Genomic DNA, 24,491 nt, shown 5'->3' on the forward strand with positions numbered 1-24,491 from the left:
ATAGCCTACGTTTCTCATACTGTCATCTTATCTTTTCAGAATCCTAGCTTTCAGTTAAAAAAGGCCATGCTCACAGGAAAAAACAAACTGATGCAAGCAGACAAGCTGCAGACAGTTTGGAGCAGTAACTGTTAAATGTGGGAGCTGTTTTACTCTTCCCATGGGACTTTGAATCATGCTCATTCATGAGCGTTAAGCCTAAGTCAGGAAGAGATCTGTGAGTGTGGATGCTCTGGCTGGCTAGAATCTGTAAGCAAACAAATGTCTTTTCTTGACATCAGGAATAAGCTGGCCTTTGTGGATTCTACAGCTGTATTTAAGACCCTTGATGGAGTGACCCCATTTTAAAGGAGGTTGCAGAGTACACTCTTGCAGAGTCATTTGTGGTCATTTTTTACACTGTATATCTTTAGTAGTGTTTTATGTCTGGGTAGATTAACGCAGGTCAGTATCTATCTTTATTTCATTGTATTTCCTGTGTTAAAGGCCCAAGCAACATCTCTGGTTCAATGGCTATCTATGCAAGGAAAATAATTTCAGTTTAATAATTTTATTTTGTTTTTATTATCAGGTGTGACCTAAACTGTGAAACTAGTTGCTATCCTGTTCCAAAACTGAGATGGTAGGGGGTAGCGATGGGGGTTGTTCTTAAAGAGGACCCAAAATGCTGTCAAAAATTTGCTTCTCATGATGTCTAGTTGCAACATTTTTTCAACTTGTGTCAAACATGATTACAAAACTTCGCATTTCTTGTTTTGAACTCAAATAAGAAGTGACAAGGGAGAAACTGCCTTGTGTTTTTAGCAGGATTGAAACAAGCTCAGTACAGAACTTCATGTCTGGGTATTTGGAGGCCTGTTTTCAGCAGGGGAGAATTATCAGTTTTCAGCAGTTGGATGCAGTTGTGTTTGAATTCTTTGAGATTGTTCAAACTCATTTGGGATTCCGTCAGAGGAAATTAATGTAAATATTTAGGAACTTGCCAGAAACATGACAGGTTTTTATTTTTTCTTTATGGAGGTGAGTAGGGGAATAAGTATACTGAGAGGAAAGAAACACTGACATAAATGCAGTGCTCCCTAGTGGAGCCGACAGTATATAGGCAGTTGTAGATACTTATCCAATCTATCAACATTCAGGAAGGCACCATGGACTCAGTGACCTTGGGAGTATTACATGACTCATTTGATTTACAAGAATAAACTCTTCTGAACCTTCGATCTAGTATGTCAAATGAGGATTTCTACCAGGATGCGTCTCCCTGTATTGAACGAACATCGAATGTTCTTCAGATATACTTAAGCTGCAGAAAATGATGGCATTGTAGATGTAGAATGGAGGTACTATTCAAAAAGGCATAAATACAAAGACTGACTAAGGACGCTTTAATGTTACGTCTTTTTTATATAAAACTCTTCTTGGGCACTACGATGGTGTCCTTCAAGTATTAGAAATTGAGACTCTGTATGATTAAATCTGCTAATACATATACTATTATGCAAATCTTACTATTGAAGCATTTTTTATTTTTATGGACATGCTAAAAACCTTTAGGCCTTTTCCTGATTCCATACTTGCTACATTTAAGTTTTCCTTCTTTGTTGATAAGCTATTGTTCTGCAGTGGTTTACTTCCCAATAACACCAATTTCCCTCACTGTAAATAGTCTTATTGTTTCTTTTCTTAGAATAAGGCAAGATGCTACTGCTTCTCTTATCCTGCTATGGAAGGTCACTGCCACTGGATTTAAACAGTGTTCACTTATTGATGGCAGAAGTGTCACTCTTCTCCAGGCACTGGGTGGACTCGTTCTTTCTGAAGAAATGCTTGCATTAGGAAACAACTACTTTATTGGTGAGTAACATGCTGACTTTCTGTTTATCACCTCTAGGTGACAGCCGATGGTTTACCCAACATTTAGAGAAACAAAGAGGTAATTCCCTTAATTTAAGTGCTGCTGAAAGATCCAGATATGACATTGGTTCATTCAAAGCAGACAAGAGGTACACTAAATTCTTCCACAGGTGGCACCATTCAGTTTAAAATCTAGATGGTGGGTTTTGCCTGATACCCTTAGATGATGCAAGGTATTTTATAGGTTATATTTTAATCAACTGTAAAGCTTTTGGTAAATGCTACAGTAAATAACTCTGATTGTTTGAGGTGTTTCTTTGTCAGATGTTATATCATGGGATACTTTGTAAAGAAGCTTAAGCCTGTATACAGTAAACTTGAAAAAATATTTTAAAATATAATAGTGAATCTGATCTTCTAACAGTGTTTACTTGTACTACTTTTTCTCTTCTAGTTTTGTCTCTGAATATGAAACCTTAGAAATATAATATATGTTTCATTGGGCAATTAAATGTTAAGCATTTTTGTGGAAGGGATGTAATGAAAATAGGCTGATACGTTATTTTTAAGTGTATGGGAAATAATACTGATTTAATGCAGTATTTATGCATAGACACAATAGACTTAATTAAATTGAGCTTTCTGGGCAGATGGTTTATTATACCAATGACATGAAACCAAAGTCATTATAATAACAGCATTTATTGTAATTTGCTTGAAATGCTGTATATCTTATAATGAAGTATAAGCTGCCACAAGTTGTTATTCGGCAACTTATCATGCTAATAAATGTAAAATTAAAAGCATTCTGATGCAGAAACATTGGGCCAAATTCTAAGTGTGTAGCTAATACAGAAAAAAAACCCAAATGCAGTAGTGGTGCCATGTTCTTTCCTTTTTGAGTGGTCACTTAGCAAATAATATTGCTTGAAGGTTGTTAGTATAATCATTTAATTACCATCAGCAGTGGTTTCTTTTAGTGATATTTATTTTTTTCAAATAATTTTCTTCCAAAATACTTAGTTTTAGCTTTTTTTTTTCTTTTCATCTAGTTTTGCATTTAATTTATCAGTCAAAACTCTCCTCATGTATCTTCCTCAGGAATAAATTTTTGCATGTAAGTAAAAACTTGCTGAAGACAGGATAATTTGTAACTTTTATGCATTCATGAAAGTACCTAAAGGCATAGCTTGGTCTATAAGCTCCCAAATAGAGGGCCTAAGTTGCTCTGTGAAGGCTCCACTTGACTGTACATGCCAGACAGCATAGGGTATTCATGTAGATAACTAAAAGGAATATTGTCTTACTCTTTCATAGTTTGTCGTGTCCTGCCTGTCTCTCTGTAGCTGTCTTGCTGTCACTGGGATTTTTACTTTGAATTGTTTACTGTGTGCTAGGTAACATGAGGTGAAAATATATCTTTTACTTGATGAATATAAACAAAGGTTTAGTTCATAAAAATTGTACTAATGATCTTGCTTATTTCATGCCGTGCAAGTTTTCTGAGACCTCTTCTTTTACTTCCATCTGGTTTTTGATACTTTCTTTGGTCTTTCTTCTGAATTTCCTGATAGTGAAATTCTTTGTAGAATTTTCCAGTTGTTGTAGTGTGATTTGATTGATGTAAGAACATGAATCATAAATACGTATCCATGGAGCAGCAGGGAGACTCCAATAATACAGTGATACATTCGTGAATAGGAGCATCTGAGTGCTTAGTGAAGATGAGTGCACATATAGTGCATTTGAATTTTTATAAATCCTGTTTATTTTAGCAAGTGGGTGAATTACCTGTAGTGCTTTTGATAGAAAATGAATATGAAACATTCCCTCTGCATATCTTTTACTCCTGAGGTGTTGCAATTCTATACTGTGATATAATCAAGTAATGAGATAATTGTTTTCTGGAGTAAATTACTTTATGTGGCCTTAATTTAGTTATAGTTTTTCCCAGAATAATTTCCTTTTATTAAAACACTTGAGCAGAAAAGGGGTGAAATACTAAAGGAACAGGGAAACTGAAACATGAATTTGTTAGTTTAAAAGTGTTTGTGACCTATCAAGATTTATTGTAAGAAAGATAAAACAGAGTAGCCTCTGGGTTTTCTTCTCAGTTGTATGGAAATGTTCTGCTTACTGAAATCCATAGTTCAGCTAAGGTCTATATAAAAATAATTAAATCTTTATTTTGGATTTGATCCAGATGTATGGAAATGGTCTGTGAATCTGGCACACCTAACAAGTTTTTAGTTTTCAGTAAGAACAGATGAGTAAAGTTTTTCTTATAGACAACTTTCCATCTGTTTCTTGATATACATAACAAACTTATTCTAAGGTACAATAAATTAAAATGGATGATTTTATATAAAAAAGCAATAATGTAACCAGTGCTTTTATTGATGATATTTAAGCTAGAACAATCACGAGACCACATGATACTGTAGGATGCTGTAAGCATAGAATCACGCAGTAAGGCTGTGGACCATGCCAACTGATATATTTACTTTATATAAATTTCCCCCACTCTTGTTCTGTTTATTCAAATGAGTTTTTAAAGGATTCTTCTCTTAATTGGTGAATTCTGTACAATGCAATTTTTTTGACCTTTAAAAAAATTTCTAATTAGAACAGTAAAAGAAAAATGGGGAAGATCTGAGTGGTGTTTGTGTGTGTGTGTGTGTGTGTGTGTGTCTTTTGATCTACATCTTACTTGAGTCACTTCTCACTGTATCACCTTCAAGTTTTGTTACTCAACAAGGTACTTTAATCACCTCTTGCAAATCTTTCTGAATAAGATGTTTATATCAAAGATAAAACATGTAGGGAAATATTATTTGTTTTGTGTTACCTCATGGTGACACAAGTTTAAAGTTGTTCAGACAAGATTGAAAAGACTGAAAAGTCGGCAGTAATGTACTGATTTGCTGATCGTGTGATTCGGGGCACAGTATCCAGAGGTTGGAAAGAATGCTGTCTCTGAGATCTAAAAATAGACGCCTTGATCATAGTCCTCTTTACCCCAGAGACAGTACCTGCACTGTATGAGAATGAAGGGTTTGAGGGAAGGAGAAGAGTGTGACACAACTAAACAGAGCAGTCTGTTTTCTATAATGTGATTTCTAAAATGGCTGCTGTGTCTGCAAACACTCTGTTGCTGTGCAGGAAAAGAGTTATGATGCTGTGATTATGCAGTATAATTATGTTGTTAAATTAAAGCATTTACCCCATTAAAATAAGCCCCAGTAGATGGGAAAGAGTACTAACTTGAAGACTGACTTGTACTTTCCGTAACACATTCTTACCATGACTGCTTTGCTTAGGAGTATTTTTAATGGGTTTGTCTGTAAGATTTGATACTCCACATGTGCCAGTCTTCTAAAATAATATGTTAAGTTTTCTTAGAAAGTATACTTATTAGCCAATGGGAAAAAAGACCAATATGGTTCAGGTGTTGAATGAAGAAGCCCCTGAAAGTACTGATTTGCTCAGTAGGTTAGGTGGGTTAGGTGTAGGATATCCCAAGGTGCTGTGGCTTTTATTGCCAAGTTACTACTAGACAAGGGTAATCATTAGATGGTTGATCTGTAGTACAAGCCAGGTGAACTGTTGATCTCTGCTTACTGTTTGCAACAAAAATGCCTCATTTGATGCCAAGAGAATTTCAAGAGTTTTGTGCCTAAATTCAGGACTTAAAATACCTTTTTTTTTTTTTTTTTAATTGAGGGCATTCCTGAATAGCAAATGTTTTTCATACCTGTACAGAAGAATACCTATTCTGTGGAGTGCTATGGGTGAATATTGAGATTTGCCAAAGAGATAGCTGAGAAGTGAAGGAGGAGGGAATTAATAATTTTAAGTAAGAGATGGCAATTAAGGGATCAACATTTAAAACATTAGTTTATGGAAAGTCCGCCTTTTACTTTGTGGTGGGTTGACCCTGGCTGGACATCAGGTGCCCACCAAAGCTGCTCTATCACTCCCCTCCTCAGCTGGACAGGGGAGAGAAAATATAACGAAAAGCTTGTGGGTCGAGATAAGGACAGGGAGAGATCACTCAATCAATTGCCATCATGGGCAAAACAGACTCGACTTGGGGAAAATTAATTTAATTTATTATCAATCAAATCAGAGTAGGGTAGTGGGAAATAAAACCAAATCTTAAAACACCTTCCCCCCACCCCTCCCTTCTTCCTGGGTACAGCTTCACTGCCAGATTCTCTACCTACCCCCCTCCCCAGCAGCACAGGGGGACAAGGAATGGGGGTTGGGGTCAGTTCATCACACGTTGTCTCTGCCACTCCTTCCTCCTCAGGGGCAGGACTCCTCACACTCTTCCTCTGCTCCAATCTGGGGTCGCTCCCACGGGAGACAGTCCTCCACGAACTTCTCCAACATGGGTCCTTCCCACAGGCTGCAGTTCTTCATGAACTGCTCCAGCACGGGTCCCTTCCACGGGCTGCAGTCCTTCAGGCACAGACTGCTCTGGTGTGGGTCCCCCGCAGGGTCACAAGTCCTGCCAGAAAACCTGCTCCAGCGTGGGCTCCTCTATCCACGGGTCTGCAGGTCCTGCCAGGAGCCTGCTCCAGCGTGGGCTTCCCACGGGGTCACAGCCTCCTTTGGGCATCCCCCTGCTCCAGCGTGGGGTCCTCCCCAGGCTTCAGGTGGAGATCTGCTCCACCGTGGACCTCCCTGGGCTGCAGGGGGACAGCCTGCCTCACCATGGTCTTCACCATGGGCTGCAGGGGAATCTCTGCTCCGGCGCCTGGAGCATCTCCTCCTCCTCCTTCTTCACTGACACAGGGGAAGCTTCCAGCAGCTTCTCACAGAAGCCACCTCTGTAGCCCCTCTGCTACCAAAACCTTGCCACGCAAACCCTGTACATACTTCAATAGAGTTATAGCTTCATACTATTTGTCCCAATGTTCTTTGAAGTTAATGAGTGATTCTTGTATAATTTATCATATTTATAAAATGTCTGATCAGTATTTGTTTTAATTCAGGATCTCTGCATCTTCATGCTAGCAATAATGGTACTAGAATACTCAAAAATGAGTAACTGCAAAACTTTACCTTGTTACAGTCACACACCTATTCTTCATTGCAATATATCTTGAAAAATTAAAATCACGTTAAATACATTTTACAAGTCTGAAAAAAATGCAGTAAGAGTACCCTAATGGACTGTCAGTTTGTGCATGAGTCTTTCAGACTGAAGTTCTCATGAATAAGTTACAGCTAAGGATCTCTGTGGTGAACTGAAAGTGCTGCTTGTTATGTGTTTTGGAGGGAATCTAATCTACCCAACAATATGCACTACTTTCAGGGAATAATATACTGGATTTGGGAACATGTGCAGGAATATATATATCTTTTTCTATACAACTTTGTTGCAAGTGCATAAGATTTACTAAATTGATTAAACAGTATCTCTCTTGAGAAAATAATGCATTAACATTTTCTTCTAGAAAATGAAAAAGGCCTTGCTAAAGGACTTTGAAGGACATTTTCAGCTTGTATGGCAACTCTCAAAAATCTTCTGTGATTTGTTGCATTCATCTTCTTTATCCAAACGTGCAATCACACTCTGATTGAAAACTGGAACATTTATTCTGAAAACACAGTCTGCTATGGAAATAGTGAAAAAACCAAAACCACCACATAATAAAAGCATTCAGGTTTTTTTTTTTTATACTCACATTTTACAAGTTTTACAGTGACTGTATACCATCTGTTTCTTCACAAGTCAGTTAATTCCCTCTGGTGTTAAATTAATATACCTGTTCACTAAAGCAAGAATTCTGTGCTTCATGACTCAAAAGATACACCTGTGGATGTGAGACTTGGTCAGTTGTAATTTTGCACAGTTTCCAGTCTACTTGGTAAACTAGTATAGGTATACCTATACCGGTATACAGTTAGCAAATTATGTTTAACAGCTCAATTCTGCTAGTAATCAAAACCACCATAGCTTTTTGTTGTTGTTGTTGTAGTATGAATTTGGAAATTGGGTAATAAAATTGCATATTGTATGATTATCGCTTCAGTTTTAAGAAGTGTTTATTTTGAGGTTTTGGGCATAATGTAGAGCATGGAGTTGGCAGTGCTGACTCTGTGTGCATGCACTCTATTTCCTTCCTTTCTCCCAACAACATAAAAGCAATTATGTTTTCAGGTCTTTATCATGGTTATTAGGATATTAACTCTGTTGACAAAACCTGCTTCTTATCAACTTCCATGATAAAATGTTGGAAAAATTGCTTTTTTGCCTTGGTGTGCCCACTGCTGAAGTTGCAAGGATGGGAGCCGTTTCAGAAAAATAGTAAAACAGACAGTTGGGCATTAATATTTTGCCTCCATTTCCCCATAGGTAATATGATAGAAAAGTTTGTATATCTATAGTTGTTAAAAAATGCGTCTAAATCACTTGAAATTACTTGCTTTTTGACTTTGTGCTTTATTTAGCACTTCCATGATGCAGCTTAAAAAGCAGCTTTCATGAAATATTGATACCTTAGGTTTTTAGTTTCTAGTCTGCTTATAAAGTAAGAGGAAGAAATTTGTAAGCAAAATTGCTATTTCTCAGCTAAGACCTTACAGATAATAAGGCAGAAGGTTTAACATTTAATATGAATGAGTATTTTGATCTGAATAGAAAATAAATCCTCCAGCACAATCTTTAAATTATAATGCTTATTTTCATCACAACAAAGAAAAACTGATGTAGACTGGGTGCGTAATCTGGTTTTCTGCAAGATGCCCAGCCTTTTAGGTCAATACTATTTAACTGACTGGTTTAAACTATAATTATGAAGTATTTCAAAAGTATTTCCTTGAAAAAAATTAGTACCTGTACAAACTCACTTGAAAGTGGATGCTATAGCATCTTTATGGTGAGAATACTGATGCTATTCAAATGCCAGCATCTATAAGGCAGCTTGCTTAATTCCACAAAACTTCTTGAAGTTTTGCTTAAAAAAGAAAATTAATGCTTGGCTCCTCAAGCACAAGAGATCTGTTGCATTTTAAAAAGTGTGTGAACCGTATGTATATATGTACCGAAAGGATAATATTTTCCTATCCAAAATGCTGTCCCGCCTTTCTAATGTAACAAAGTGTTTTCTTTAATGTCTCTGCCCTGAGCGGTTATTTGCTCTCTTGATGTGAATTGGGTTATTTAATGAATCTCCTTGGAACATCTCATCATACATTAACAACTGGTCACCACTAATTTGACTGCAGGTATATTGAATAGGCAAAATGGAACTTAGTGTACAAAACACTACATTAAAAATAAATAATCTAGAGATATATTTTGAAACAAATCAGTCTATTTTCTAGGTTTTTTTTATCTGGCTATAGAATTTCGGATTAGGAGGCAAGTTGTAGTAACTGTGTCTTTTGGATGGTGTGTTTTGTATTGTTACACATCTTTAAAACGTGCACATACTTCCATTGAGAGAAAGAAGTTCGGTGCATGTTGAAATTGTTTTTACTTAAGCAAAAATGAAATAGGACAATTCTATTTTATAATAGGAGATGTGTGAATTGAATTCACTGAAAGCCACGTAATCAAGTTACTCTAGCTTTAACAAGTTACCATGTGTCAGCTGAGCATCTGTGTGAGCTCCTAGCCCATGGCATATGTGCAGTCGTTTGACTTAACCCTCTTTCACTCTGGACTAAATTAAATCACATTCCCTTGCACATGCTGCAATTGGAGCGTTCACGCAGTTCTGCTGCTCAGCCGATGTGCAGTAACGGGTGTGTGTGTGTGACTATTTAGTTACTTTTGTGCAAGTCAGCCTTGCTGGTGGGGGAATTTGGTGACAACTGCTCCAGTTAATGGGGTTTTCATTTTTATGTGTGCAATTTGCCTGGAAGGGCCCTATTGCAGGCAGTATTGAGTATTGTGCTCAACTGTGAACATTTCCCTGGGGTTCTGGGCATAAGAGCTAACCTTGCAGAAAATGGCCTTTTGATAAACAATAGCAGCAGCAGAAGTGCAAACAGCATAAAAAGTTCAATGAAGTGTTAATTTCAATGACTTTTTTAAAAGATAGCCTTGTAAGGCAAAATGTTAAGCATTCAGTTGAAATCTAAACCATTCCAAAGAATGCTGTTAGGCTATATAAGAAAGGGTATCCTGATAAATATGTTAAAAAATCAATATCCTGCCCTGCCCTTCATGATCAAGTTATATGTACCTCATCTCACATGTAAGTAGATGTAAACATTAGACTACTTTTTTATACATCGTATTATGTTTTAAGCTAGCTTCTAAATAATTTTTACTCTTTAGAGTTGTCTTTAATCAGTAAATTATTCAAAATTAATTTTTATTCACTGCTAGTTCTAGCAAGTAACAGTGGGAAATTATTTTTCTAGTCTATCTTTGGAGGTTCACGTGCTCAAATTTGTAATGCTTGGTGAAATACCTTTTGTTTGTTTGTTTATTTTTAAGATTTTTCTTTCTTCAAATATGACTTTTGTGACCAATTCACAGTCAAGATATTTACATACAGCTGATCGCATGGTTGTTTGCACTGTGAGATCTTGGGCAGACTGCTTAACATGATCTGTAAAATAAGGATAATAATGCATAATTTAAAGGAAAATGTGAGGCACATTCTAATAACGCTTCTAAAATACTCAGATTTCTTCAGCTAGTAGTGTAACATAGTATACAGTGTATTTAAAAGTAGGGTAGCCACTTATAAGTCTTTAAGTTGAACCAGTCACTATAGATAAAGCCTAGCCAACCCTGCCATCCAATCTACTGCAGCTCCTCTTATCGGAGTCCCAGCTATGTCATTTGTATTCCACCACACTTAACTGCTTTTGTGAAGTGTGGTATCAGAGATTCTGGTGGTCTACATTTGTGCCCAAAATAGTTCACTGCCAGCTTGGCAGCGTTGTTGATAAATAAGCACATAACAGGCAAATTGTGATACAGGGAATCTATTAGAAGATTAGTCTTGTCACCCTTCGCTGGGCTTTCACCATTATTTTGGATAGTAAGCAGAGTCCTTGAAGCCATGACAGAAGGTCATACTCTAAGCTACTGTCACATCTCCTTAATAAGCTGTATGCAAGTGGTTTCATAAGTGTAAGTGTACTCTTACTAGCTGACTATTTCATAGTCCTATTATGGGTTTTGGTCCAGTCAAGCTATTAAGTTGGGTAATTGTTTAGTAACGGTGAAATTCAGAAATTGCCATTTGTTACAGAGGAAATGTAACGGAACATGTGTTTGGGGATTTTTCTATGCTAAGTGAATCCAATTGGTTTGCTCAGTTCATGAATATATTTTAACTGTCAGTCCTGCAAAACTGAGCTCGAGCTTGAAAGTCAAGCTGTGTGCTATTTCTTCCCAAAGTTTCAATAATAATTTTCTGACACCCAAATTTTGCTTTGTTGTACCTGTGTAACACTATAATTGTCAATCTGCCTCTGATGGAAATGTGTTACTGTTACTGAGAATATAATTTGACCAGCAGTACATTTATCTTTATCACTGTAATGGTGATTATGTCTGAGAAGAAAGTATATGTTTGATTTTCAGAGCCCAGGATGAGTCTTCAGTGTTGGGAGTGAAGGAAGAAAGCATATCTATTTTTAAACTGAATGTGACTATGATATCAATTTGGAGAAGAAAAAAAAATGCAATGAGAAGTTTCACAGTTACTTATGAACAGCAACAAAAAATTCTTTAAATTGCTGTTTCATGTGAATTTTTTAAAAATAAAGTACCTGAAACAGTTCTTGAACTGATTCTCACTAAAATCTATGTATACTTTCAAAAGCAGTATCTGACCAAGGCTTCTGTGGCAAAGCACAGTAAGCATGCTGATCTATATAGAATTTGGGAGAGTTGTACCACTTATAAATAGTGCTGTTTGTGGGAAAAATAGCAGTTCTGTTATTGCAGCTGTATTTTTGTATCCCCAGATGCTATGTTGCCTAGCAGTATCATTAGAGAATGATCTCAGATGTTCTGTACAAGTATCCTATGGTACTGATGGCACAGAAGTACTGCATCAAAGATTGTGAATGTCATTGACTACCTGTTTCTCACTTCTTGTTTTCTGCTTATGTATGATAATCATCCTAAGGCAAACTAGGAAACAATTCCTGACCCATTTTTTCAAATTCTGTAGAACAGTATTAGTGTCAGGGCCCTGAGGGTATTGATAGGCCTTAATGACCCTGACCATTAGTGTAACAAAAAAGGTGATAAATGATTGTCTGTTTGTAAATCAAAAGCATGCCTCTATTATTTCAACGTGTAAAGGTAAATTTTCACAATCAAGGGTATCATGTGAACATCTTGTTATGCTTTTTCAGTTGTTAGGTCTCTCAAATGAGTTGAACATGACTTCCATGAATGAGTGGAAAGACTGAGCTCTCTTAGATTTGCTAGATGAATAACCACTATTTGAGATAGTGATATATAGTGCCATAAGAGAGGGAAATTGATTTGTGTAGTTAAACTGAATTTACTACTTTCTGCTTAGATCCACAAAGGCACTTAGACAGGGTGGTGATTAGTATAGACCCTGGTAGTGGTCTTCGTAGTCTTGAATGTCAGCTCTACCATATGATACATGGACAGTGAGAGTGTTATGGACATGAAATAATCTTTGGATAAAATTTGGACATGAAAAATTTTAGGAGAAAGGACTAGAATTCAAGTCTCCCTTTGCCTTTTTCTGTAATCAAAATTTAGTTCTCTTTTTTCCTAGCTTCTTTTCTTTAAGTTATTCTTATGTCTACAAAGTCCAATGGCCACAAAGAAAAGACTGAGCATATTGACCACTCCTGTTTAGCTTCCTGTATAACATTTTCTCCTGTGATGTGAGAGATGTGGTCAAACAGAAAATTCCTCTTGGATCTTTTACACTTCAGGTTGATTCTATAACTTTCCATTATCTGTGGATGAACTAGCAGACATACTTATGTAGCTTCTATCCTGGGCCACTAAGGCTTATAAACAATGGTTCGATATGCTGTGATAGCAGCTGTATTGTTTCTGGAAGCTGAAATCAGGTCTGGAAATATTACAGCTTCAGTATGTTACTACATGACATGAACTGAAGATGGGGTGCAGGAACACCCAATACCACTGCTTTTCTCCTGAAAACTGATACTATCTGTTTTTCTTCCATTTGTATATATCTCAGTTTCCCATTTTCAAATAATAAATCACTGACTGCACTCTACACTGGGAATGGGGCCCTTTTTGTTTTCCTACCTATTTTGACTTACCAATGCCCTTAGCGCTAGGGCTATATACTGTGCAGGGAAGCTGTAGGCACTTAGTGTCTGTGAGAACTCCACTGCTTTGCAGAATGCTGAAGTTGGCTACTGACCCCAAAAGCTTTTGGTGTGGGAAAGTGTTGAGAGAGAAAAACAGAACAGATGGAAACTGATAGACATCCCACTGCTGTCTCATTTCCTTAGGAAACCAGGCTAAAAATAAGTTGAAAACTTGGGGACTGATGCTTCATTGTAAGTGAGTGCCCAAACACCTTGGCAGTCATTCTGTCTCATCCAAGAAACCTTTAGGTGGACTCAAAGACCTATACTTTTGTGGACTGGAAGTTTAATGTAGGGAACTATTACTGTATTTCTGCTGTAAAATGTTAATCTATTATTTCAACTGTAGGTGAATATATGTTGGAATACATAGAATACAGAGAAATCATCATACTTAAGCCAATTGCAGTAGGCAAGAGTGTTTGTGTGTGTGATAGCATTGGGTGCACACCAAGAGTTAGTTATGATTTGTAGTTCAGTCTTATGCCTTCCATTAACATAATATGTAATAGGATAATGCTCCAAGTTGGTGGCATGTTGGCTTTAGTCTTCCCTATTTTGGCAGTCCACTGGGGACCAGCTTTCTGACCTCAGTCTGCTGTGCATAAAAGGAAGGTATTGTTCAGAAATGGAGTTTGTGAAGGAGGCAAATCAGTTTGTACAGTATAAAAAATCTACAATCAGTCAATCTATGTTTGAGTAGGGGTAGTCTGAATGGCATGATATGATCTTGCTGGAAGCACCTGGACACGATGACACCTGTCATCTTTTATTTTGACTTTATTCCTTATGTTTTGTTCTTAACTTTCTTGATGTGAGAGAAACAGGAGCACATGTACTTTGTGTTCCTAGGTGTAAGTAGGTGAAGCTTCCAGGGTAGAATGAGCTGTAGTGTATTTTACCACGCATGCTGCCAATGCAACCATCCAGGCATTTGTCAGACTATCAAATTTGTGTGCACAGAGCTTGCAAATGCCTTCTCTGCAATCTAAATGACTACTCACATCATATTATGATTTATTAGGCTTTAAAATTGTTTCCGTAATATTACTGTAATTAGCTCAACCCTGAATTCTTCAACTTAAAATGCTCTGATGTCATTGTGTTAGAAAACCAGTAAGGCTAAACTGAACAAAATTACCTTTTGATATAAGCAGCTGTAATGTTTTTCTCCAAACCTTAGATGAAGGGAGATGTAAACATGCTTCTGAGATTTTTCTCTTACCTAGAAGTTAAAAATAGAACTTAAAACTCACTCTAGTTCACTTGCTGTTATGGGAATTGGAGAAGGAATTAATTGAAGTGCTATGACCTGAGTTAGCAGGGAGTCATATTTAGATGATCAGACAAGCTTCTTCTAGCCTTAAAACCTAGAGATCTCAGAAAGTTGTATGAAACTTCTATAGAGTGAAAATAAATAGCAATGTTTTTATTTTTCTAGTTTTTGAAAATTAGATGAGATAATTAGAAATTACAGAAAAATATGTGGCATTCCAGTGAGAATAATGATTTTTTTCAGTGGTTTGCCTGAGGGCTTTTGATACCAAAATAGTAACAAGATTCAAAGTACAAAGAAGGTTGATTTAATATTCCTTCAGGGAACTGTCCTGAAGAATATGTAACAATCTGCTTCAGACAAGCAAATGTGAACCCAAAGACATTTTCGAAATACCATATTCTTCCAAGCATTCACATATAATTGCATGACTGCCAGTGACAATCGCATTCAATTGTTAAAGGAAATAATTCTGGCTGCATTTTTGAACAGATGGGTAAAAATTAGGTGTGTATTAAGGCCAGAATAAATTGGCTTGCTTTGAAGAGGTCATCAGATTACAATAATCTTCACTAGCCAAAACAGACCATAAGACATTTGGAACTATACCCAATACATTTTTTTAATCTGATCTTTTTAATTTTAATCTGATCTTTTTAGAATATTTAGCTAACTTGTAGAGGTTATGCTCAAGCTGATGACGTCTATACTGGACATGAGATTTTCCTGCCTTGAAGATATGGTTTAGGGATCATTGTTTCTAGCACAGACAACTAACTGTTCAAAGGATACAGTGTTTAAAAAGTGAAATCTGAAAATGAAGAACAAAGAATGGAAGTCTTTCCATACTGATACTACAAACAGCCTTAGACCCTTACATTAAGGATAATGAAGTAAAATTTAAGTTTGACAATTTATGGAAGGATCTTTGGGGTTTTTTTCATGTGTATATTCTGCTTAGAGTATATACACTGTACCAAACGCACACTTTTTTTGTCACCTCACATTTATTCTGCCACAAGCTCCCAGAACAAAACAGCTAACTGGTGCCACACATGGAAGGGCGGTTACCCGGGAGTCTAATCACTGTGGTGGAACAATGCAGTTTGAGCACAAGTGAAGTATAGGAGCAGGGTATATGTATTTTGACATGAACTCTGACTTAATTGTGTATGTCATGGGCTGTGTATGTGCCTCATTTTATCTTTCCTGCTGTCCTTCATTTTATTTTCCAGATATATCTGTTAGAAATATGGGTGATAGGGATGTTGTTATGCTCCAGTGTGTTTTGATAACTTCCAACCAAGCGTTTTTTTAATGCCATGCAATTACAGGTGCTAGCCAGAGATTCATGAATTTTTCTCTTCCTCATCAAATGTTCCAGTTTTCATGTTTTGTTTGTCTGTACCTGGTATAGCACCTTCTAGAGTGATTAGATCGGACATTCAATATTACTTGTATTGCAAATATACAAAGAAATACTGTCAAGCTGTGTATGTATGTTCTTGCAAACTTCATAAAAAATACAGCCAAAGGGGTTGTCCATCTGTTACCAATGTAATGCAGTTTATGATCTGTGTGCTTTGTAGCTCTGAAATAACTTTTAGAAATTCATTTAAACATTTTTCTCCACTGAATTTGATTTTAATATTCCTTGTCATTAAAAAACTAAAGGAAGAATATTTTTAACTCATCAAAAAGATAGCAGGCAAAAGCATTTGATTATTTGAGATATAAAAAATGATAGCAGATAGAGTTCTGGAGGTAGATCTGTTTCACCAGCCTGCCTTCCTTTTGTTAATATAATGAGTGTTTTTTTCCAAACTATATTCTAATTTGTATGTATATGCATTAAATTTAGATAGATGTGTATGAAATATGGGCAATTATGTTCTTGCTGAGTTTCTTTCAATTCAGTTTTATTTGTTTGTCTAGTGATGGAGCATTAATGTGTATTTTCTCATATAGTAAGGATTTTTTTTTATTTTTTTTTTTTTAGGTTTTTTGAATGATTCAGTTACTAAGTGCATTGTGGCTCTACGCTTGACTGTGATAGTGAAAGTCAGTACCTGCATGCCTGTGGGAAGCCATTCAGATAACTTCCCGTGTTCAGGGAAAGGAAAATGTATCACCAAACCAGATGAGGTAAGGTGAACTTACCAAGACATTCTTTATAGTGTGGAAATTCCATGATTATATAAACACAGGGTAAATTGTGCTTGGTCCTCTGAGTGTGTGCGTACCTTGCTGCTGTGTAATAGGCTTCTAAAGCTCACAGATGTTACTAAATAATAACAATGAATTTATTTGCTTTTCCTAAAAGTCAAGCACTTAAAGTAAGAAAGTGACTGATATGAGATGCAAAGATTTATACCCTGCCCTGGCAATAAAAACAATTATTCAAATCAGGTATAAGGTAATGTGTACTGCATCTTACTGTCACTATACAAGAATATTTCTTTGTGAGATGACGTGCACGTGGTGGGCACTTGGGATCCCCAATCTCCAGACCAGTGTGTTCCAGTTTAAGTCTTCAGCCTTCTTTTGGTTTTAGGTCTGATTTCATCTAGTACTTACTTATCTCTCCACGTCTCAATAATTGCTCACTCAGAAATCACTGATCAGTGCAATGGAATTGTCTGAGCCTAATTATGAAAAGAAACACAATGGAGTAATTTGGTAATGTTTGGAAGTTTTCCTGTACAGCTTTTTCCTTAACATAACACTACCTTGAGAGATTATAATGGCGACAGCAAGTCCACTGGCCACTGTGAATTTTTTGTGCAATCTAGTAACATGAGAAAATAAGAACCAAATGTGTCAGTTTTGCAGTCTGTGTACTGCTTTTACAAAAGCAGACTAGCCTTCTGTGAATGAGATCCTGTATTCTCTGTTACCTTATATACATGTTGATTTTGTTTCATGGATTAAAAGTAATTTACAGCACAAATATGTGCAGTAAACCTTTGGCTTTATTATATTCATTTGGGAGATAAAAGCAATAGTAACTGTTGAGTAAATATTAACAGCTGTGAGCCTGCTGGGAGCACAGAAAATTTGGCATATTTAGGGAATTCACTGTTAGTTCATCTGCTACCATTTTCTGATTAAAATTCTCAATAAGCATGTTTGATAGAAAAATGACGTTTTGAATTGTAACAACAATAATTAAATTGCTACAGTAATCTATATACGCATGGCAGTGCTAACATCTGGAATAATTAAGTATCTATTTTATTTCTCAAAGCTGAAATTTTAAAATGCTTGAGGTAATGTGTGAACACAATTATAGCAAGGTGTGTTTAGAAGTTCTACTTTACCATACCAGCTGGCTGGTATCCAAATAAATTATTCATTCAGACACAGTGTCCTGTTTCATAGTCCAGTTTAGTTTTTCTGCTTTACTATATTTAATATTTTTATTTTATAAATTCAGCATCTTGAATTTATGGAAAATAATATGTTCAAATTTACTATATATAATAGCATATCAAAATGTCGTCTTTTTCCATTTTTGGTCAAGTTGAGAGTTAAAAACTTTGATAAATAGTCTCATTTTCTGTTTTTTCATGTTGTTTGTCCATTTTTATGACTCTAATTTCTTTCTCTTATTGCATGCCATATGTCACAAAATAAAAATAAGTTACTTCCTGTATCTATGCAGAAGCATTAATGTCACTCAAAAAAAGAGAAATCAGTACCTGTATGTCCCCACCTGTAATCTTGACGCTGAAAGTTTTATATCTTAAAATTAGAACTGTTAGTGATAAATGGACCCCCCTCATGCACATGTAGTATGTTGCTTTTGCTGGAAAATGAATAGAAAAGTTTAGGATTGTTCATGTCTTTCCACCTATTCTTTCTTTGCACCTAAGAGTAATAGCAGGAAAATTTATTAAGGTAGTGTGTTTGATGTAACGTGCACCAGGCTGTAGTTGGCCAACAGCCCTGTGGCTGAAGCCATGGGACATAGAAATCATGGTGAGGTTCGTTTCTGAAGAGGTGTCTATCAATTCATGGCAGTCAGAGAACTGGAATTAGCAGGGTTCTCAACATCTCTTATCTTCAAATAAAATTTCAACTTCAGAAATGTAATTGCTTTTATTTTTCACTGTCACAAACTGCTCCTGAATTTTCTACAACTTGAAAACATGAGGAATGTGCCCAGTGATCCTCTCGAGTGCCGTCACACCTATGCCAGGTAGCCTGCTGGGTTGGGGTAGCTCACTAAAACCTGAGATACAGTGTTACCCAATGTAGAGAGTTTCTGTCCAGCTTCCTACTCCAGGGAGAATAAAAATGTTGTGTCTGTTTGCCCATAGTGTTTCTTTAAGTCTGTCAGTTTTCCTTACCTTTTTGCCTGTTAGTCGCATAATGGAGCTTCAGCCAGGAAACTGATTCAGGCCTAGCGTAAGCAACATAAGTAAAAATAGAAGGTGCATATTACATTAAGCAGGATGTTTTTGCCATTGTTTAACTCATCTTAGGTGAGATATGCCCTAAAATACCTTGATGATTTCCCTAACGATGGAGCTAACAACTGCCAAAATTACATGCTTGATATGTACCAAGCGTTGTATCCGTTTCCCACAAGACGCATCTTCTGCAGTTCTTTTTGCAGAACTGAAACTTTAATTTTCTTTAGGTTTACAGCATGCCCTTTGTGATTTGCTGTTTGTTTTTATCTATAATTCATTCTGTTTTGCACGATCTAGTCTTGCAGGATGCAAAGCAAATTCTTAGAAGAATACATAAAAGGCCTAATACCATGCACAAGCTAAGAGCTCTGTCAGCTGTAGTCATTGCTTCCAGTGCCAAGAAGATTAATGATTGTCCTTGTGTTTTTATGTACTTCATAGTTTTATTCCAAATCTAGTTTAATGTAAAAGAATGTAGTAACACATCTGCTTAATGGGAAAGTTAAATGTAATTAACAATCTGCAGTGAAATAAGTGCGGTGGCATACTGTTATCTATGCCGTGCATAAAACTATAAACAAATGAATTCTGGTCTAACCTGGAGGTCTTGGCCAGTTTTTACTCATCCCTTGCTGATAGCTCATCTAGGTGCTTTTTATAGAGTGTGGACATGCAAAGGAAGGCTTTTAATTGCAGAGTTTCTTTTTCAATTACTGTTGCTTTTGAAAGGAACAGAAAATTCACCACTTTGTTCAAAGTTCCATGAAGCGAGGTGATGCTGAGTTAAAGTGATGCCTTTTCCTTCCTTTCTATGAACTTTGTACCTCATCACAATATAAATACCACTTTTGCATTCATATACTCACCTTTACAAAAGATTAAGTTGTCCTCAAACTAGTTAGCTGTGAATGGAAGAGAAAAATCTTGGTATTAACTCAAAGAAAGAGAATTGTTTGGTGTGAATTTCTGATTCTGTTTTAGATTTTAAAGTGAACTTTGGCCATCCACTGGATTTGAGCGCCACAATTTTGCTTACGTATGGGGATAAAATGATTTCTTTCACAGCTTGCCCTGTTCCGTAACTTTGGCTCTCCTCTGTAAAATATGGAAGAGCTGACTGTGTAAATATGAAATTTTATAGCTAGATTTAGAACCCATGAGATTTACACAAAAATAATTGGCCTCTGCCTGCACTGGGAAATGTATTGAACTGAACAGCAATATTTCCATGTCTTCTATATGGGCTAGAAGCTTTGGGGTAGATTGACATGATTATATTTGTAGAAAGGCTAATTATAGAAAAGCCTCATGTATACCTAAAGGCATGCTCTCCTGTATATTGACTTAGTTTCCTAAGAACAATATACTCCTAAATACAAAATATGTAATTATCATACAGCAATGTTTTGCTCAAATGTTATAGCAACTCACTGTGAGTTGAAACGAATACTGAAAGTCTTTCTCAGCAAGAGAAAGAGTAGACATTCATTTTGTTCTGGTCATCTTAACAGCTTCTTTACTATAGTTTAAAAAAAAATACGAGAGAAGAGGTGAGCTTATATGGTATCTCTAGTCTGAATTTTAGAATCTGCTAAGCATGTTATTACTCTGCTTAAAATAGGAAAAAAGTACTATATTCCAACTATATTTATAACATCATACTTACAGATTGGATAATAGCAAATTATTTTAAAGAATTTATTTTATTGCCATCCAAAAGAATATATGATAGATTTGCACTGCCATAGTCAAGTAAAATACACAGATGAACTGTCTATCGATAGTAGATTGTTTTGGAATTCTTAGATAGTGACTTTAGTACTAGCATTATGGCAGTGTGTAGCTACTTCTTGACTTAGTTTTCCTCAAATATGCTAGTACATGTCATCTATTCAGGAAAAAAATTAATAGTATCATTTGGGAAAAGTGAAGATGACATGCCTAATAAAAATGATGACACCTAATCTTCTCTATGGAATAACTTGTCTGCATCTCAGAACTGTTATCCGTCATTAGACATTTCAGTTTGAAGTGTTACAATGCTTTTCTTTTGCTGCTTTTAAAACCCATTTTGTTAACTACACTTTATGGTAAATTGATCCCTATATTGTGCTCTTAAAGAGATATCAAGATTATCTGAGCTTTTCTTAACTTCCTGTTGCATTACTATTGTTAAGACAATGACTGATTGTTGTAGTGTCTAAATATATTAGTACTTACGTTATAATAATCAGCTTCCATTGCTTCAAAATGAGATTTTAGTGCAAGCAGAGCCATGCTGTTTGCGTCTGTGCGGACAGTACAGACATTTCCTTCCTCTCTAATGAATGGTTCAGGTAATGATGTACTTCGCATCTTACTCTCAGATCTAGCATAAAACAACCATGAACCTGAGCCTACCTAACAAACGTAGTACCTCTCTGTTCTGACAGAGGTAACTTTGATGGTATGTTATACTTCTTGGACCTCTTGCTTAGGGATGTCTTTAAGCATCAGAGAGACATAGATAAGCCTGTTCTCATTTCCAGTGCATACACAAAGACCAGAAACACATTTAAATGAGATCAAGACTCTCATCTCTTTAAATGGCACAGAATCTAGGTACAGTGCCTGTATCTTTCCGCATGCTCTACTCATGTAGATTTTAAGAAAAAAAATGCCATTTTTTTCATAGTATGCTATCTCACTTTGTTCATCCAGAACAGGTGAGTTACTGAGACAGGTAGCAACGTTGACTTTGTATTAAGTCTAAACTCAACACTCCATTCCAGGAATGATAACAAACACTTTAAGTCAATAACATAATTTAGCATCAGTAAGAGTTAGAACAGCTGTGAAGGATGCTGCAGGCAACATGTTTATGTGCACTCTTTACCTGGGTCCTGATCCTGTATATGCACAATGGTACTGCATGACTCCAATGATACGAGATGTTGAGGGCAACACTAATTTTGAACCACTGATCGCTGTTGTCTCTGGGGACCAAAGTGATCCCTGTGCTGATGTGTTTTCCACCAATGGTATGTGGAAATGTGGAAATACTTGCTGTGTATTTAGTTAATTGTTTAGTTCTTAAATAAAAGTGATTATTTGCTTCTCTCTGTTAGCCACTTTCCTGTGTAGCTCATATGAATTATCTTCAAAGTAAGTTACTGTGTTGTGTGATTATAATAATTTTGACTGTGTTTTGCTTGCCTGTCTTTCCTTTCTGTTGAACTATGGCCTTGTTTGGAAACCTGTCATTGCTAATGTGAGACATTCAGAGCTGTTTGTGAGGAGGCTTGGGTAAATACCAGAACATGTATAGACCATACACTTAGTAGGGACTTCTGGCACTCCTGATAAATAACATACCCATCATTTTGAGTTTTGGAGATGTATAGTATTAATCCTTGTTTAAATTCTACCAGTGTAATATTTGTAAGGAAGAATGAAATCTGGGTTTTACTGAGTAAAGTTTTTTATTTGTATGAAGGTGATTATTTTCTTTTCTACTTAGGTCACAGCTGTTTATTCATATGAAGCAAACACAAGTAAAAATAGAATATAAATTACTAACCCCATTTCTTTGTTTCTAGTTTCATGCACATTCTGTACTTTGCATTATAATGTTTGTGCATGGGACAGCTGCATTCCAGCCCTAATGGTCTGGCTTTGAAACGCATGAAAGTGAGTGATGTTGCCATCTAGTGTTTAATGAACAAAGAAAGTAAGATATTTAATCTAAATGTATACTACAGATGAGAGAACTTTCCTTGCTTCCATTCTCTGAGATTTCCCTGGCAATCTTAGTGACCTAAAGATTTTTTAAAATTTAATTTTAATTATTTTGTTACTAACAAAAATGTGCCATATCATGCCTACTTGTAAGTATTTTAAATCTGTAACAGGTGTAGTGCTCTTGATCTTTTATTAAGCAGCAGGGTTTGGCAAAAGTAACAAATATGTTCATAAGATGACATATTTTAACAGAATTGAAGGGATGTGTTGCTACTGAAGTACCACTGCAGTTAGCCTCTGGGACCCCAGCCCTGCCCTTCACATAAAGGGTGCATCTTTGTAGTAGGACTTTGTTGCAGTAAATCTGCGCATTAGTTATTTTGACAGTTATCCAGTCTAAAAGTGTAATTTCTGAAGTGGAAGAAAAAAAATGTAGTGATTTAGACTTTATGGATCTGATCCCAGCCTCCTCGTCTAGATGAAATTACCTGACATGATTAAAAATCTTAGTTGAAGAATTGGTGCACATTTAGTATTTCAAAGAGTAACTTTGTGCAGTTGATGTATTTATGGCGGCTACTGTTGTTACGAACAGGAAAACGACAAAAAAATCTTTATTCAGTAGAGTATTCAATGAAAACATAATCTTTGAAAATTTATTGTGAAGTACATATCCTGTTTGTTTTTAGGCAACTTTTTTCTGTGACTGCGAGGATGAGTATCAGGGTTCCCTGTGTGAAGAATTTGATGCTTGTCGGAGCCAGCCCTGTCAGAACAACGCAACGTGCACTGATGTAGCACAGAAACATGACAGGAACAATTTCACCTGCAGCTGTCCGGCTGGTAGGTTTTGTATTATGCTTTGAATAATGCATTTGTGTTTTAACATTTGGTGCATATCTTTTGCAGAGCAGTGAACTGTGGAACTTCAGATACTAGGAAAGGAGGAAAATACAACAACATAAGGGCAGTTTTTAAAAGGCCGTGGAAGATTCTTCATCTGTGAAAAATGCCACTGAAAGCCCACATCTGAACCATAACCCAATGAGTGGATTGTTTGTAACTAATAGAACTTTACCTACTAAGAAGAGATGACCAAAATTTAATTTACATCAGCTTTTTCTTAATCTGTTTTTTTACTTTTCAATGAAGATTTTAAGTATACTTGTCATAACTAACGTTTCAATAAACATGCTTTCATTGTAACTAGTAAACTCTTTTCTTCAGTTGCACCAATCAAATGGAAGAAAATTCTCTCCACGCTATGCAGTTGTTGGAAAGTTGCTCAGAATTAACTTAAATTTTGAAAACTTTTTAAAAATTAATAAACTAAACTGAGTAATTTGTGGGTTTGATTAATGAACAAGTGTCTGAGTTCTCTGAAGTTATTTTAAGAACATTTGCTTTAAACATTTGATCAAATGAATATATACATCTTAATTGAAATAAAAATTAAACTAAATATGATGGTCATATGCTGGAGGGTAAATTAAAGATACATGCTGATGGAAAAAACCTTACTAAATGCTATTATAGAAATAAGTCTGCTATCTGAACTTTACATTTTAAAACCAAACTCAATTACCATAATAGAAGTTAGTTCAATATCTATTTTCTAAAATTATTTAAAAATAAAAGTTGGCTAAGATTAGGTAATTTATTTTGCTTCCTACAAACATATTACTGTACATTTTCATTTCTGTAATACTGGTCAGTTGATATTAGAGAGAAAGGGGACTTATCTGAACAAGAAAAAAAAAAAAGAGGGGGGGCTGAGGGGGGAGGAAGGAAGGTGCTTCCAGAATAAACTTGAAGATCTGCAGGATATAAAAGCTGTATCATAAAAAGCAGACAGAGAAATGAATTATTTGGTCAGGTTTGTAGTGGTGGTTGTGTCTAAATGGTTA

At 36.0% G+C, this 24,491-nt stretch overlaps 1 protein-coding gene across 1 annotated transcript in view; it reads left to right on the top strand.

The window, feature by feature from the left end:
• DNER (delta/notch like EGF repeat containing) overlaps positions 1 to 24,491 on the top strand; it is a 135,090-nt gene that overhangs the window by 64,462 nt on the left and 46,137 nt on the right. Inside the window, exons 4-6 of the mRNA XM_075033252.1 lie at positions 1,688 to 1,854; positions 16,446 to 16,591; positions 23,274 to 23,427. Of these exons, the coding sequence (XP_074889353.1) occupies positions 1,688 to 1,854; positions 16,446 to 16,591; positions 23,274 to 23,427 (467 nt within the window). The remainder of the gene's footprint in view (positions 1 to 1,687; positions 1,855 to 16,445; positions 16,592 to 23,273; positions 23,428 to 24,491) is intronic.

Source organism: Buteo buteo, chromosome 7 (genome assembly GCF_964188355.1).
Source record: "Buteo buteo chromosome 7, bButBut1.hap1.1, whole genome shotgun sequence".
NCBI classification, from domain to species: domain Eukaryota; kingdom Metazoa; phylum Chordata; class Aves; order Accipitriformes; family Accipitridae; genus Buteo; species Buteo buteo.